We start from the raw sequence: 18,067 nt of genomic DNA on the forward strand, positions 1-18,067 counted from the left end.
ATTTTGTGCGTTTCGCCGCCGAAACAGGAAGTGGGTGTAACTCGAGTGTACGTTGTCCGAAACTTTTCAGGATTCATAAGAGTCCAACCCTGAGGACAAATAAAGGCTGATATTTACTTAAAGTCATAGCGCCACCTAGTGGCAACAGGAAGTAGGCCTAAAAGTCAAGGTGCTATACTTTAACGAACTCCTCCTAGAGATTTCATCCGATGGACTTTAAACTTGGTCTGTACCATCCCAACACCTTAACGATGACGACCTTAAAAGAAAAACTTTTCGTCAGACGGTGTGGGCGTGGCGGCCATTTTGAGTGTTTAGCGATGAACAAAGAAGTTGTTGTAACTTGAGTGTACAGACTTCCTTTTTAATTGGTGATGGTTTGACCCGCCCCCTAAGCTTAGGCCACACCCCCTTTCATAACATTTGAACCATTTAAGGTTGACCCTTGTGTGAGGTATCAATGAACCCATCAGAGTTCCTTCTTCATTGTTGATGGTTTGGCCCACCCCCTATGCTTTAGCCACGCCCCCTTTTATAACTAATGACCCGTTTGATGCAGACCCTTGTGTGAGATATCATTGAACTCAGGTTTACCAGTTTTAAGTAAATGCAACATTTAGTCCCGTCTGTTGTTTTTCTGACAACAGCAGTGACCATAGTGCTAGTTTGTGTCTTTTAGGTCATAGTTTTAGTGGTAGACTGTTGTACAGTGTTGGAATTCTCTACAAGGAAATACAGTCACACTTTTACACCGTTAAGCTGTCAACATTTTAACTTTGTTTAATCAAGCTACTTGCTAACGGTGGGCTAACATCAATGTTACCTGCTGCCAAGTATACGGTTATTGTTAACTAGCAACCCCAGTGATGTTTCTGTTGCCTCTAACGTCCGTTTCGGAGCAACAGAGGGCAGCGCAGACATTTAAGTGGCAACGAAATCCACGTTGCTATTCAGTCCGGGATATAGGCCTATCGGTTGTTTAGGTATCGGTGCCCTATTAGCACCGGATTTTAACATGCGGCGTTCATGTGAACAGAAAGATGCGTTGCCTGTATCTTTTCACTACAACCCTCAGTATAGATTTATCAGCCTACTTTAAGTAACAGCGACAGTATACAATTATTTCACACTATTATTATAGTTAAACTTTGCATTTGATCTGCGGTTCACATGTATTCCGAGTGTTGATCTGTACAAATCAACCATGGTCCGTTGCACCACGAAACAGAGCTATTATTGGTTTTATTGCAAAAAACAGTGAGTCTGTGATTGTTTTTTTCTTCTCTCATTGTTGCTGTTTTTGTTTTAACAAGCGGTGCTCTCGGTAGCCAGTCTGACTATGTTTTGAATGATTTGCGGTGTGGAGGCTAGTCTTTACATATGGTCTTTACGCTCACACTGTGCTCATAAATAATTTTTACGGGTCCTAATACAACTCGAGACCCACCCCTAAATATAACCACAACTGCATTCTCAATGACAAGGCTATCTCTTTATCTGTCTCTCTACATCCTCCACTCTGCAGGAGACATGCAACACTTGGCTTGGTTGATGCTGGTGATCCTTTGGATGGTGCAGGCTGTGGAGGGCTGTCCTGATGTTTGTAGATGCTCCAGGAAGGCTGGTCCAGAAAAGTCAGAGGTCAACTGTCATAAGATGGGGCTTCGTGCCTTTCCATCCAAACTGCCCCCTGATGCCTGGATCCTCAAACTAGGTGAATACCTTGTGGTTAATCAAATCGTTCCAAAGATTGTTGTGAAATTCAAGACACATTTATCAGACATTTACTGCAAGTAATCATAAGAAGTGTGGGTCGGTATCATCTTTCTTACTGCTGTCTAAAGGTGAGAACGGTATCACAGACCTGAAGGCTAATGCTCTGAAATCAATTCCAAAGATTGAGAGTATTAACCTGGAACAAAATGCCATCACGTCCATCCACCCCCAGGCCCTCTCTGGTGCAAAGCAACTGATGCTCCTAAACCTCTACGGTAACCACATCACCACCCTTCCACCAAGAGGATTTCAGGTATAGGAGGAGATTAGAGAAGAATGTATTACATGTACAGCAATCACAATGCAATAATCTGACAAAATGTATTTTCATGCCTCTAGGACCTCTTGAACCTTCGCTTCCTTATGCTGGGACAGAACCAGATTGGCATCCTCAAACCTGAGATGTTTGCTGGAATGAGGAACTTGTCAGACTTAGATCTTCCTCTCAACGCGCTGACAATGCTACCGTCTAATGCCTTTAAGCCTCTGATCGCCCTCAAAGTTCTGGACCTTTCCCAGAATCGCATCCAGAAGATCTCTCCTAAGGCCTTTACTGGACTCAGACAGCTCATGTTCCTCAACTTAGACAATAACAGGTCATCACATTTGCCCTGTAGTAGATGCTTCTATAAACCTCTCAATCCCAAACCTACTGCACTTAGCAATGCCATAGTTAGATAGATTTAGTAATGCAGGTATGTGTAGTGAGAATCAGACTATATTCCTGGGATACGGGATGAATAACATGTTTCTTTTTTTTTTTTTTTTAGAACAAAACACGAATCAAACAACTCACAACATGAATACCTCCCCTACTCCCTGAACCCCCAAACTCGTCATCACCACTTCCTTATCCAAAAATTAAGACAAAATGCAATAATAACCATAATATTCAAGACAATACAATATAACAATAACAAAATAGACAACAAACTGCAAACCAAATAAATACCATGTATATGTGATAACACCATAAGCACATAGTAAACGCCTCTCCACAGCACATGGCTTTTTAGGAGCCCTCCAGAATGCTCATGTACTTTACCCATTTTCTAGTGTAGACAAACCGCTTATGTGTAATTTTTTCAAATGCTACTACTCTAGCCATCTCACAATCCCACTGTTGGATTGAAGGCACCCCTTCGTTCCTCCATCCTCAAGAATCTGTCTGGCTATCATTGAACTGGTTTGGAACCAGCGTCTTATCTTTCCCGCATAGGGTTGACTCGTCTTCTAGAAAAAATAGTTTTGGGCTAAATGGAACCTAGGTCCTTGCAATCAGACATCATGTATTCTGATCCAAAATTCCTGGATCTTGTCATAGGAGAATAGCACATTAAGTAATTTGTCATCCTCTATCTAACATTTCCAACAATTTGGTGTCTTTTTAAATCCAAGTCTGGAGCCCCACAGAGGAGGTCTGCAGCCAGACCCTTCTCAGACAAATTGGAAGCAGTCCAATTGAAGCGATGCATGACCTTGAACTGAATGAGGCACACGTGACATAGTTTTAATATTCCTACCAATTCTGTCCCACACCTCATCATCCAGTGTAATATACAGATCCCTTTCCCATGTCTTCTTGAGGCCTGACCAGGCTCCCCCAAACAGATGGCGAAGTTGCAAATATCTGAAACATTATGACCTGAGGATTCCAAATTGCTGTACCACACATCCTCAAAGGATTTCAACATGCCACCGAGATACAAATCCCCCAGTGTAACAATTCCCTTTTCCAGCTGGTCCCTCCAAAAAATGGGAGATCTACAGATAACTTTGGATTCCGCCAAATACTTGATGAGGCATTTAGATATGGATCAAGTTGAAACAGCCGGGCCACTTCGGTCCAAACTAAACCTGTTTGAGTCGTGACTCATTCAGATCTTTCACCCGACTCTTTAAATTAACTCATGAGTCACGAGTCTCTAGTATCATTAACTCGGATCAGCTGAGTCCTACTACAATTCAATCTAAAATGATAACAGCGCCACACACAAACCTCTTGCAACATTAGCTACTACTAGTCCTAGCCATCTTAGCTGCCAAAAGCTTTATAACTTACAATTTCGTAGGCAACCACAACTTCACAAGTCAACTCAAGCAACTGAGTGAGCAGAGAGACAGTCCAAGACTTCCCGACCCACAGACTCAGAGCAAGAAACATTGCAAGCTCGCCTCGGCTCGCCTCACAGACCATGGAACACATGAGTCCTCGACAACCCATGAGTTGTCTATGACTTGTGAGTTCTCGCGGGAGTCAGCAGAGGTGGGTAGAGTAGCCAAAAATTGTACTCAAGTAAAAGTACTGTTACTTCAGAATAATATGACTCAAGTAAAAGTAAAAAGTAGTCATCCAAATAATTACTTGAGTAAGAGTAAAAAAGTACTCAAGTACTGAGTAACTGTTGAGTAACGTCTGATTTATTTTTTAACACAAGCATTCAATCAAAAATGCTTTAGGCAAATTATAGTTCATCCAATCAATAAAATAAATTAAAATTAATTAATTAATTACAAAATAGCTTAAATTAAAATAATCCAGGTAAATTCAAGTACTTCAAAAATTAAATCAATAAAATAATAAAAAATAAATAAGTACAAGTAACACAAATTTCCAAACCTTTATACTTTTTTACCAGGCTCTGCAGGCAGAACTAGAACAAGGTCATGCAGCTGCTCGTCTGTGTCTGCATTGCCAACAGTTGATTCTGACATTTTTGTTTTGCTACGACTGTAAAGCTAACCCGTCCCGCCGCTGAGATCAATATGAGTATGGTCACGTGACGAGACTGCACAACTACGTTTGATTGGTGAAACACAGTCCGCCAGTGCGTCTTTAGCGGAAGTCTCTCTCTCTTTCAAAATAAAACATTAAAATGAGGCGTACGCGGGGGGGGGGGATAAAAACAATGATGCGTAGAATATCAAAGAGGTAAAAAGAAAAGTAACGAGCTCATTGTAGCCTAATGTAGCGAAGTAAGAGTACAGTTTCTTCTTCACAAATCTACTCAAGTAAAGGTAAAAAGTATAGTGATTTAAAACTACTCCTGGAATTATAATTTTTTCAAAAACGTACTCAAGTAAATGTAACGGAGTAAATGTAACTCGTTACTACCCACCTCTGGGAGTCAGTCAATCCCGCGAATCAGCCGGCTACATTGTCATGAGTGGATCTGATTCAGACGAGCGAGTGAAGTCTCTCCTCGAGCTCAGGGTAAAGCAAATCAACAACAAAAGCCATTCTTTCACTTCTGAAATAACATACAATGTTCTGCATGTAGCATAGCTAGGTCTACTGTAGGTTTGGTGTATAAATGTAGTATGTTAAAATGCAATTGGGTCGAGCAGACAGTCCGAAACATTGCAAGCTCGCCTCAGCTCGCCTCGCAGACAACTCATGAGTTGTCAACAACTCATAGTTGTCGATGACTTGTGAGTTCTCGCAGGAGTCAGTCAATCCTGCGACTCAGCTGGCTACATTGTGATGAATGGATCTGATTCAGATAAGTGAGTGAAGTATCTCATCAAACTCAGGGTAAAGCAAATCAACAACAAAAGCCATTCTTTCACTTCTGAAATAACATACAATGTTCTGCATGTAGCATAGCTAGGTCTACTGTAGGTTTGGTGTATAAATGTAGTATGTTAAAATGCAATTAGGTCGAGCAGACAGTCCGAAACATTGCAAGCTCGCCTTGGCTCGCCTATAGATCAATTCTGACTCAAGTGACTCGCACAACCCGGATCAGTTTAGTGAGTGACTCAGAATAACCTGAAGCCTTAAAAGGAATCAAGTTTGCTAGGCCTAGTCCAAACTACTTCTAAGTGAGCGATTATCAGATGTGTAATAATATGATAATAATGAGGCAAGAACAGATTAAAATACAATACCAGCATGGGGCTCTCTCAGGAGGAAGTGGGTGTGACATTGATCTTTGTGGATGGTGGTGAATCCGACTTTATGGCCACTATCAACAATTGGTGTCAATATATATCCATGACCACGATCTTTCCATGAAGAAGTGTTTTAATTACCTAACCTTTTCCTTAACCATAATTTATTTTCCATAACCACAATCATTTTCTAACCTTAACCATAGTGGAGGTGCCATAGATTAATATTGTTGAAAATGAATAGCTACATATAAATGTTGGCATTCAAATTTAAAAAAAACATCGTTATGGGACGTAATCAAGGGTTTGGAGTCCGGGGGAAGGTTTTGAATTTGTTGGGACAAATAAGTCCTCCAAATTAAACAACTAAATATGTTGTTTGTAACTGCCCTGTAGAACCACATGTAGAACAGATTTTTAATCTGACACCCATATGGATGACATTATTTTATTATTATTATTATTTTTTTAATGATGTCACAACACTGGTTTAGGTTAGGTTAAGGCACGGTTTTGGGTTTAGGGAAACATTATGGCTTGGGTTAAAATGACTACTCAGTTAAGGTTTCGGGACCTTTATCGATATGGTAATAATAACCACTTGGCTGAGGTAATGGAACGACTATAATCATGATTGAAAAACAATGTTGACTGTCGATAGTAAACAGGAAATAAACAGCAGTCTGATGTTGTGTGGCCCCATCCACCCAACCCAGGCTCCTACCTACACAGTTCCTCCTTTGCTGCCATCATAATTACTACGACCACTAGAGGGCTTTGTCAGTTGTATTTAAACATGTCATTTTGGGCACTTCCTAAAAAGACTGATGTTCTTTTGGGGAGGAAGGTCTTGTTAGGAAAGCACAAGTTAGGCCGGTTACACACTGGCTGCGTCGCCTGAGCGTGTCAGCTGTGGGGCGTGTCCGTTTATATTTCAGCTCCCATGTTAACAGGTTAGAGCTTACACACACACGTGACACATATCTCAGGCGCGGCTTGAGCCGCGCCGAAAACATGTGCCTGCTAGAAATAGAACCAACGGCTATTTTTCACGCGGCACGCAAGCGTGTTGGAAGCGTTTCCGGGCAAAATATAATAGGAAAAGATGTTTATATGTCATTCAGACACGAATACATATTAATAAATGACATGTTAATGTTTGAAAGCCTCTAGGTTTTGATATAAATGCAGATATATAAATGTAATAAAAAAAAAAATCGATTTTCTAATATTGCACCAGTCAATACAGAACGAAATATCTGTAGCCTATTTTGCCGTCAATACTGCCGACGTCTTTGCTGTAATCAAATCAGTATATATTTATGTTTAACATGGTATTTCATTTTATCAATGGGAAACGTACGTGTCCAGACAAGCCTAGCAGCAGCAGCACCGCATCAGACACGTTTCTGGGGTGTAAAGACATAGAAAAATCCACGCAGCCGCCACGCAGCTGACACGCAACAGAAACGCCACACTCACGCCATGCAGCCAGTGTGTAACCGGCGTTAGTGAAGGACTGTTATTATTATTAGGGCCCGAGCGCAGACAGCGGCGAAGGCCCTATTGGAACTGAAGGAATTGTTCTTTTTCCTTCAACCAGCAAATTAATTGCCTTTTTGAGGGCCTTCACATTCTCAAAAACTCACAAAAATAGGTGGTCGCATCAAGCCTGGTGAAAATGTACGTATTTTAAGGGTTTCGGGAATAGGCGCACAAAAATGGCTCACTAGCGTCCCCTACAAAATTAAATAAATTGAGCCCCTGCAGTACGTTTAACGTAGACTAACGAAACTTGGTACACATATGTAGCATGTCAACACGTACAAAACACGTCATTGGAGCCATACCCTAAACCCAACAGAAGTCCGCCATTTGGAATTGATAGTTCAAAATTAGTGCGATTTTGGCCATTTCCACGTGTCGTACTTTAACAAACTCCTCCTAGAGATTTCATCTGATCAACTTCAAATTTGGTCTGTGCCATCTTAAGACGTTAAAGATTAAAAGATATTAAAAGAAAAACTTTTCGTCATAGGGCATGGCCGTGGCGGGCGGCCATTTTGTGCATTTCACCATTGAAACAGGAAGTGGATGTAACTCAAGAGTACATTGTCCAATTGGCTCAAAACTTTTCATGATTCATAAGACTAACTCTGAGGACATTTACCGGACAAAATTGACTCAAAGTCAGAGCACCCCCTAGTGGCAACAGGAAGTTTCAGATTCATTTTATTTAAAACAGGGACAATGCACAAGTTAACATTAACCCTGTATAAGAACAAGGAGAGATGCACTGTGCCAGGTTGTAGCACAAGTGCTATTTTCCGCCCGTGGACTTCATTGGTCTGTACCATCTCAATACATTAAAGATAAAAAGTTATTAAAATAAAAACCGTGGCGGCCATTTTGAGTGTTAAGCGATGAACCAGAAAGTGGCTGTAACTACAGTGTACATTGTCATATCTGCTTGAAATTTCCCACAATCGACAAGAGTCCAGGCCTGAGGACATATACAGGCCAAAATTGACTTTTGGACATTCCGCCCCCTGCTGGCAACAGGAAATCAGCCTTATATGACAAACATCATCCAATTTACATGAAACTTATGTGTGGTCTACATGTGATACTGAGCCGCCTTCTATACTTTAACCACGCCCCCTTACTCAGGCCACGCCCCCTTTCATAACATTTGAACCGTTTAATGTAGAGTCTTGTGTGAGGTGTGATTGAACTCGACAGAGAGTTCCTTCTTCATTGGTGATGGTTTGGCCCGCCCTCTATGCTTAAGCCACACCCCATTTCATAGCATTTTAAATGTTTAAGGTAGAGTCTTATGTGAGGTATCAATGCACTCAGCAGAGACTTCCTTATTCATTGGTGATGGTTTGGCCCGCCCCCTATGCTTAAGCCACGCCCCCTTTCATAACTGGTGACCTGTTTAAGGTAGAGTCTTATGTGAGGTATCAATGAACTCAACAGAGACTTCCTTTTTTATTGGTAAAGGTTTGCCCCGCCCCTTATGCTTTGGTCACGCCCCCTTTCACAGCTAATGAACTGTATGACGTAGAGTCTTGTGTGAGGTATCATTCAACTAAGCTGGGACTTCCTTTTTCATTGGTGACGATTTGCAGTGTGTGAGTGCAAATGCACGGTCGAAAGGAGCGGCGTCTGCCATTAACCCCGACACGCGCAGAGGCGTGAGGGCCCTTCCAACGCTGCTTGCAGCTTTAAGTATTATTATTATTATTATTTCTTAAATGCTCAGCCTATATAATTGTTAGAGGTGTCAAAATTAACTAGTTAATAACGAGTTAACGCAAATTCCTTTTAACGCCACAAGTTTTTTTAAACACGTGATTAATGCACACACGTTATGTGATTTCACTCCATAGTTTAGGAAATCAGGAAGCTGCAGCAGTTTTTATTTATTTTTTATTTAACCTTTATTTAACCAGGTAGGCCGCTGAGAACAGATTCTCATTTGCAATGGCGACCTTGCCAAGAATAAAGCATAAGCGTGCAAGACAACATACAGTTTTGCATTCAATACATTACAAAAATACAGAATACAATAGGCTACATAAAATACAGATTAAGTAGGCATTACAAAGCCAGCGCAAAGTGAGGTATAAGTAAGTCGATGGATATGAGAAAGTGATATGGTAATAACGCAATATAAATGAATAGACAGTCTATATAAAAAAAGGTAGTAGTTTTTTCTTGTTTTTTAAAGTTTTAAAGTGGATCAGCCCTAGACGTGCACAAGATGACACAGTACTCAGTCGATCAACAACTTTCTGCCACCACTCGTCAGTAAATTGGAGTCCCAGTTCCCCCTCCCAAGCAGTCTTTGTTTTAGAGTTTGTGTGATTGCAAAGATCCAGAATGCGATTATATATTTCTGAGACAATCCCTCTTCGTTGTGGCTTAAAGTTAAGCACTCCTTCCCATGTTTGTTGGGGAGGTAAGGAGGGAAAATTAGGGAAACTCTTTGAAACAAAGTGACGAAGTTGAAGGTACCTAAATAAATGGTTTGCAGATAGTCCATACAATGATGACACATTGGTGGAACTTCCAAAAATACCATCTGAATATAAATCAACAAAGCACCGTAACCCTTGCCATGCCATATTGAAAATGTGGAGTCAAGAGATGGGGGTGGAAACAAATGTCTCTTACATAGTGGACCAAAAGGAGATGCTGTTACAAATTTAAAATGTTTCCTGAATTGATACCAAATTTTAAAAGTATTAAGCACCACAGGATTTTTAACATACAATGAGATTTTGGTTGGAAGGGAGGAATATATGAGAGCAGATATAGAAGATGTCGTACAGCAAGATAGGGCTTCCAGTTTGCATCAAGGTAAATTAGGAGAGAAAATCCAGTACTGGATTTTATGAATGTGTGTAGCCCAATAATAAAATTGAAAGTTCGGTAGGGCAAGACCACCACCAAACTTACATCGCTGAAGTAATGATTTACGGATCCGTGGAGACCTCACACCCCATATAAATGAACTTATCAATTTGTCTAGGGAGTCAAAAATCAGAGGAATTGATTGGAACAGATAAAGAAATTTAGGCAACATTCATTTTGATGACATTAATCTTCCCAACAAGAGAGAGAGGCAGATTATTCCATCTCTGAAGATCGGACTTAATTTTGGTTAAAAGTGGGGAAAAGTTAGCAGACAACACACCAGAAAATGTTCGTAATCACGTTAATACCAAGATACTTGAAGCCAGAGTGACTGATATTAAAATGCAAATCTGTTTGCCGAAGTAGCAAACCTGCTGTGTTAATGGGATAGCATTTGCTCTTTTGTAAATTTATTTTACATCCAGAGAAAGAGCTAAACGTTTCTAGAATAGACAGAATGCCAGGAAGACAGGACACAGGGTCGGATACATATAACAACAAATCATCCACATATAGCAATAAGCGATGTTCAACACTGTTTCAAAAAACACCTTTAAAACAGGTGGAGGATCGTAATGCGATGGACAGCAGTTCAATAGCCAAGGCGATCAAAGATGGTGATAAAGGACAGCCCTGACGTATCCCTCGTTCTAGTGAAAAATATTCAGAACGGGTGTCGTTTGTTTGAACACTAACTTGTGGCGTTGTACATAATAATCTCACCCAGTTTATAAATTTATTTCCAAAGCCAAACTTTTTTAATACACCAAATAAGTATCCCCACTATACCCTGTTGAATGCCTTCTCGGCGTCTAATGATATTACAATCTCAGGTGAGATAGTTGTTGGTGTTGAATAAATGATGTTTAAAAGAGTACAAGTGTTATAAAAATAATTGACATCCTTTAATGAAGACATTCTGTTCTTCAGAAATAATACTAGGCAAAACCCTCTCCAAACGGAGAGCGACCGTCTTGGCCAGTACTTTCACATCTACATTTAGTAAGGACAAAGGTCTATAGGAGCCACAGGAGGTGGGGTCCTTGTCAGGCTTCAAAAGAAGATATATTGATGCTTGAGTGAGTGTGGGAGGTAGCAAACCATTTTCCAATGATTCAAAAAAACATCTGCAAAAGTAAAGGGGTCAATTTATCACTGGATTTCTTAAAAAACTGTACTGTAAATCCATCAGGACCAGGGCACTGCATAGCGTAACCTTCAAACCAGTCTGAAGGTGTGCGTTTGAAAGACACAAACAACACTGACAGACTGGGAAATTTCAAATATGGTTTCTCTATCACATGAAAATTCCTTACCTGAATTATGCCAATGATCAAAAGAAATCAGACGTAGTCCCATGTGCACGCCCGCCGATAGGGGGGGACAAACGGGTCTGTTGTCCCGGGCCCACAGTAGGGGGGGGCCCAGAACTGGGCCCTCATTAAATTATGGAATAATTGAAAAACATTTTTTTAAATAGGCCTATTTGTGGAAAAAATATGTAATATTTGAGTTACATAAAAGCTTTTTATTTGTTTTCTTCCTAATTGTCCTTGAAATAGTGGTCAAGAACCCCCCACCCCAACACAAAAATGGTTTGGCCAATTATCAAAAGTTGATGTTGTTTTCAGTAGATTTGAAGTTCAGTATGCTCAAAATGTCCGGTCAGCACAAGTCCGGTGCTCAGAACAGGAAGGAAAAGAGAAGAAGAAAATAGAGGCCTTAGAGATTTTCTAAACAAATATTTTTAAAAAAAGGTGGTGACGGTGAAGCTGGAACTGTCAACGTAGAGCAAGGTAAGAAACAGCGCAGCCAACGTTTACGAGCCATGTAACGTAAGCTAACAGGCCAGCTCTCATGTTAACGTCCATTAGCTTGTATAAAAGCCTGAGACAACACGTTTTCTCTTTACAGAAAGAGTTGAGTTTGGTAGCTCAGCAGAGGATGAGACAGAGAGGAGAGAGATCCAGCTGCTGTCAGGTGAAAGAGAGAGTGATGCGGGGAGGGGCCCGCTGCCCCGCAACGGAGGGACAGAGTCAGGCTACCGGTGAGAAAGAGAGAGAGAGAGAGAGAGAGAGAGAGAGAGAGAGAGAGAGAGAGAGAATGCGGGAGGGGCCCGCTGCCCTGTCGGAGAGTCTGAGCAGGATGGATCAGAGACTGATCACATTAATTTCAGTGAGAGACAGGGCTGGACTGGCCATCTGGCATACCGGGCATCACGCCCGCCGATAGGGGGGGACAAACGGGTCTGTTGTCCCGGGCCCACAGTAGGGGGGGGGCCCAGAACTGGGCCCTCATTAAATTATGGAATAATTGAAAAACATTTTTTTAAATAGGCCTATTTGTGGAAAAAATATGTAATATTTGAGTTACATAAAAGCTTTTTATTTGTTTTCTTCCTAATTGTCCTTGAAATAGTGGTCAAGAACCCCCCCACCCCCAACACAAAAATGGTTTGGCCAATTATCAAAAGTTGATGTTGTTTTCAGTAGATTTGAAGTTCAGTATGCTCAAAATGTCCGGTCAGCACAAGTCCGGTGCTCAGAACAGGAAGGAAAAGAGAAGAAGAAAATAGAGGCCTTTAGAGATTTTCTAAACAAATATTTTTAAAAAAAGGTGGTGACGGTGAAGCTGGAACTGTCAACGTAGAGCGGCAAGAAACAGCGCAGCCAACGTTTACGAGCCATGTAACGTAAGCTAACAGGCCAGCTCTCATGTTAACGTCCATTAGCTTGTATAAAAGCCTGAGACAACACGTTCTCTTTTACAGAAAGAGTTGAGTTTGGTAGCTCCGTCAGAGAGGATGAGACAGAGAGGAGAGAGATCCAGCTGCTGTCAGGTGAAAGAGAGAGTGATGCGGGAGGGGCCCGCTGCCCCGCAACGGAGGGACAGAGTCAGGCTACCGGTGAGAAAGAGAGAGAGAGAGAGAGAGAGAGAGAGAGAGAGAGAGAGAGAGAGAGAGAGATGCGGGAAGGGCCCGCTGCCCTGTCGGAGAGTCTGAGCAGGATGGATCAGAGACTGATCACATTAATTTCAGTGAGAGACAGGGCTGGACTGGCCATCTGGCATACCGGGCATTTTCCCGGTCGGCCGAAGCACTTTTGGGCCGAATCGCCGATATAAATAGGCCTTTTTTATTTTTTTGGCCGGGCCGGCCCATAAAGAACTCACAGCGGCCCATTGGTTAATTTTCTTTATTGGCACTGGCTTGACCCAATCAAATCAAGGAACCCCGGGCCGCAAATTTACGAATCCCACTATGGCCACGCCTCCCGGCCCTGAGACACGAGCTGTAATAGTTATGCTGGAAGTTTAGCATTCATGTTAAAATGGACAAACGACCACCAACGCGCAAGGGAGGTGCAGAGAAATTACAGGAGAAAAAGATTAAGAATCTACAGGCGGATTCCTCAAAATGTGCCAAATTTTCGGACATGTTTGGGGCTGTAGTAGCTGCTTCAACATCAGCATTACCAGAAGCCGAGGAGGAGGAGAGTAACCGTGTCAGGGCCATGGGAGCGAGTGAGGACAAGGTGTGTGTGTGTGTGTGTGTGTGTGTGTGTGTGTGTGTGTGTGTGTGTGTGTGGTGTGTGCGACACGCGTCATAACGATAACCCGTTTGGCTGTAAAATTTAAAGTTAGCGGCTGTCAGGTAACCTAACCGCTTAAGCTTACATTGAAAATGCTAGCGTTCTAGCCTGTTGGGTAGCTGAAAGGTCTGTGTGATCTATAAAATCGGGCATCAGCGTTCCTTGAATGGCTTAATTAGCTTCTCTTGTATTGGTGCTCTTTCCAGGGCATATACTACTCTCAGCTTTATTGTAGCTTTTGGGAAGGGTTATAGTTATGGTTATTGCATTTAGCAGACACTTGTGTCCAAAGCGACAATATGAATCTTACAATAGTTAAAATTAACAGTAAACTGTTTTAAAGTTACTAAGCCAATATTAAGCAAAATAGTAATAATAACAATAATGTCAATACAATATAAAATATCAATAATAAAAATACCATAAATATACAAATCATAACTCTAAGAATGAAATCATTATTTAAATGTAAGAGCAACAGATAAGTCTTGAGACCCCTCTTGAAGGATCCAAAACGATCACATGAACGCAGAACACTAGGTAACTTATATCATAGAATGCACGCATATTTTAAGAGGACTGTCTGCAGGGAATGTGTCTGACCAATCACGGTGGGTGTGGGCCGCCTGGGCCAAAAATGCCAGGGCCAATTTTTTGTCCCAGTCCAGCCCTGGTGAGAGATGTGAGGAGAGGAGAGGAAGATCAGATTAGAGGAAGATCAGAGGAGAGGAAGAGCATAGGAGAGGAAGAGCATAGGAGAGGAGCAGGAGAGGAAGAGGAGAGGAGAGGACCAGGAGAGGAAGAGCAGAGGAGAGGTACAGGAGATGAACAGGAGGAGAGGAACAGGAGAGGAAGAGCAGGGGAGAGGAAGAGCAAGGAAAAAGGAGAGATCTGGGCGCGGGGGGCCCATCTAAGCTTATCTCGTCCCGGGCCCAGGCAAGACTGTCAGCTGGCCTGCGGGCATTTTCCCGGTCGGCCGAAGCACTTTTGGGCCGAATCGCCGATATAAATAGGCCTTTTTTATTTTTTTGGCCGGGCCGGCCCATAAAGAACTCACAGCGGCCCATTGGTTAATTTTCTTTATTGGCACTGGCTTGACCCAATCAAATCAAGGAACCCCGGGCCGCAAATTTACGAATCCCACTATGGCCACGCCTCCGCCCTGGAGACACGAGCTGTAATAGTTATGCTGGAAGTTTAGCATTCATGTTAAAATGGACAAACGACCACCAACGCGCAAGGGAGGTGCAGAGAAATTACAGGAGAAAAAGATTAAGAATCTACAGGCGGATTCCTCAAAATGTGCCAAATTTTCGGACATGTTTGGGGCTGTAGTAGCTGCTTCAACATCAGCATTACCAGAAGCCGAGGAGGAGGAGAGTAACCGTGTCAGGGCCATGGGAGCGAGTGAGGACAAGGTGTGTGTGTGTGTGTGTGTGTGTGTGTGTGTGTGTGTGTTGTGTGTGTGTGTGTGTGTGCGCGCGCCACGTCATAACGATAACAATCCGTTTGGCTGTAAAATTAAAGTTAGCGGCTGTCAGGTAACCTAACCGCTTAAGCTTACATTGAAAATGCTAGCGGTTAGCCTGTTGGGTAGCTGAAAGGTCTGTGTGATCTATAAAATCGGGCATCAGCGTTCCTTGAATGGCTTAATTAGCTTCTCTTGTATTGGTGCTCTTTTCCAGGGCATATACTACTCTCAGCTTTATTGTAGCTTTTGGGAAGGGTTATAGTTATGGTTATTGCATTTAGCAGACACTTGTGTCCAAAGCGACAATATGAATCTTACAATAGTTAAAATTAACAGTAAACTGTTTTTAAAGTTACTAAGCCAATATTAAGCAAAATAGTAATAATAACAATAATGTCAATACAATATAAAATATCAATAATTAAAATACCATAAATATACAAATCATAACTCTAAGAATGAAATCATTATTTAAATGTAAGAGCAACAGATAAGTCTTGAGACCCCTCTTGAAGGATCCAAAACGATCACATGAACGCAGAACACTAGGTAACTTATATCATAGAATGCACGCATATTTTAAGAGGACTGTCTGCAGGGAATGTGTCTGACCAATCACGGGTGGGTGTGGGCCGCCTGGGCCAAAAATGCCAGGGGCCAATTTTTGTCCCAGTCCAGCCCTGGTGAGAATGTGAGGAGAGGAGAGGAAGATCAGATTAGAGGAAGATCAGAGGAGAGGAAGAGCATAGGAGAGGAAGAGCATAGGAGAGGAGCAGGAGAGGAAGAGGAGAGGAGAGGACCAGGAGAGGAAGAGCAGAGGAGAGGTACAGGAGATGAACAGGAGGAGAGGAACAGGAGAGGAAGAGCAGGGGAGAGGAAGAGCAAGGAAAAAGGAGAGATCTGGGCGCGGGGGGCCCATCTAAGCTTATCTCGTCCCGGGCCCAGGCAAGACTGTCAGCTGGCCTGCCCATGTGTATAGAGCTTAACTCAGCGATCAAAACTGCATTAACAATACGATCAGTTGAATAACTTTAACTCTTAAACCTGCTGAATGAATAGGTCATGGTAAATGTTTTAGAACAGCTATAGAAAAAAGCCAATACTTGGTAAATATCAGAGCAACCACAGACAGAGAGACAACACAGGCAAATTGCACTCAGCTGCAAAATCTAATGTTCGTGTTTGAGCTGTAATATCATTAAGCTTATTGCCTTTTGTTAATCGGACCTTGGCTGGGGCAGAAAGTTTGCGGCAATTCACGGCCGCAATACTTTGTTTGTGAATTTGCCCCTGAGTGAATGCCCTTATTACTTGATTAGAAAAGAGCATATTATGTTTTAAATTTGCCTCCAATAGATATCTACCTATCTACCTTTTGAGATACTGTAGTTGTACAGTGTATTGATGTTGATTAGGGATTCTGACTCTCCAAATCCAGTCTGAAAAAAATTCCTGCTGGAGCCTTCAGACCGCTGCGATCTCTGGAAATGCTGGTTCTAGACAACAACCTTCTGTCCACACTGAGCTTGTCAACTTTGGATGGCCTGGGCAACTTGCAGGTAACACCATGTCTTTGGTTTATTCACAAAGAGAAAATCTGATGGAAAAGTCAGATAAAAGTCAGAATCAGTTTAGTGTGAAAAATACCCATATATGGGTAATTTCTGATGTGTATTGTGTGTTATTTTTTTATTTAGTTTGTATTCATAGCTAATGTCTGTACATTAGGAATATTAGGTGACCTTACAAGTAAACTTTTTTATATCCATTTGCACATTGTTCATATTTTCAATTTAATGACACAAAAACAAATGTACTAAATATTGAAACAGGAACTCTACCTGAGGAACAATGATCTGGATCACCTGCCACCTGATGTGTTTAGGAACATGGCCAATCTTTCTCAGCTGGCTCTTAGTGGAAATCGCCTGAAGACTGTGGATGGAAACATGTTTGCCCATATGCCTGGTACGACTACCACTAGCCTGTCCCATTTTCACAGGAACAAAGGAGTGACATAATAGTAGAGGTAGAAATGATAACAATGTTTACTGATGATGATTACATTTTAGTGATAATTAAAATGTTTGCTCCTGTCAGACTTGAAGAAGCTTTACCTCCATGACAACACGTGGCATTGTGACTGTAACATCATCTCGTTGGTGGAGTGGATGAGACAGACCAAGGCAACCCTGTCGCCTCGGGACGCCCTAAAGTGCGGGAGTCCTCCAGACCTCCGAAACAAGAGCCTCTCTAGTCTTCAGGCTGCTATGCCGTGCCTAACACCATAACACCAGTATTAAGACCATGGCATGGGCTCTGGGCCCATGGAGATTCAGATGATGAACTTTTAAACCAATTTGTTTTTTAACTCTGTTTACCTACTGAGCAAGTATTTGTAGAGTGAACTTATTTCCTATATTATTTCTCAAAGCTGCAATGCATTCAATTCATTTCCCTATAGGATAGTGTATCTTCTCTACTATAAATGCAACATGTTAAAAAAAAAACCTTGCATAAAACATCAGCTGTTAGAAACTTTGGCTTTCGGCCATGTATGTTTGAGTTTAAAACCAAGAGCTTTATATGCAATTTCAACCTATACTGGAACATGGAACCCTTAACACAACAACTGCCAAAGCCAATGCCATTGAGTGTTGACATGCAAAAATATAAATTACCCCATCATTGTAATTGCTGTTGTGGTAGAATGACATCCCAGTGAGGATGTGTGTGTGTGATGTTGGGGATTTTGGGTTCATGCTCTGGGTTCATGACTAGTTCCTGGTAGTGAAGCAGGATGGGCTTTGTATAAACAATGTTCTTTTTGACTTCTGGGCATGCAGCCGGGGACAGAGAGGTCAATAGCCTTCTCTCCTGTCCTGACTTTTCTAAAATACCAATTCTATAC

At 41.8% G+C, this 18,067-nt stretch overlaps 1 protein-coding gene across 1 annotated transcript; it reads left to right on the top strand.

The window, feature by feature from the left end:
* The first annotated feature begins 1,951 nt into the window (after window positions 1–1,951).
* On the top strand, window positions 1,952–17,491 carry si:dkey-1j5.4 (leucine-rich repeat-containing protein 15). The gene is made up of 5 exons (XM_039781998.1): window positions 1,952–2,029; window positions 2,116–2,372; window positions 16,595–16,715; window positions 16,989–17,124; window positions 17,257–17,491. The coding sequence occupies exons 1-5, from the start codon at window positions 1,973–1,975 to the stop codon at window positions 17,445–17,447; spliced, it is 762 nt and encodes a 253-aa protein (XP_039637932.1). The 5' UTR covers window positions 1,952–1,972; the 3' UTR covers window positions 17,448–17,491.
* The last annotated feature ends 576 nt before the right edge of the window (window positions 17,492–18,067 follow it).

Source organism: Perca fluviatilis, chromosome 18 (assembly GCF_010015445.1).
Source record: "Perca fluviatilis chromosome 18, GENO_Pfluv_1.0, whole genome shotgun sequence".
NCBI lineage: Eukaryota > Metazoa > Chordata > Actinopteri > Perciformes > Percidae > Perca > Perca fluviatilis.

Bases quoted from the DNA above. Each gene is read 5' to 3' on its own strand.
- si:dkey-1j5.4 (XM_039781998.1), top strand. From the start codon at position 1,973: ATGCTCCTAAACCTCTACGGTAACCACATCACCACCCTTCCACCAAGA. The intron at 2,030-2,115 runs GTATAGGAGGAG...TCATGCCTCTAG, and splicing joins TTCCACCAAGAGGATTTCAG to GACCTCTTGAACCTTCGCTT. The intron at 17,125-17,256 runs GTACGACTACCA...TGCTCCTGTCAG, and splicing joins CATGTTTGCCCATATGCCTG to ACTTGAAGAAGCTTTACCTC.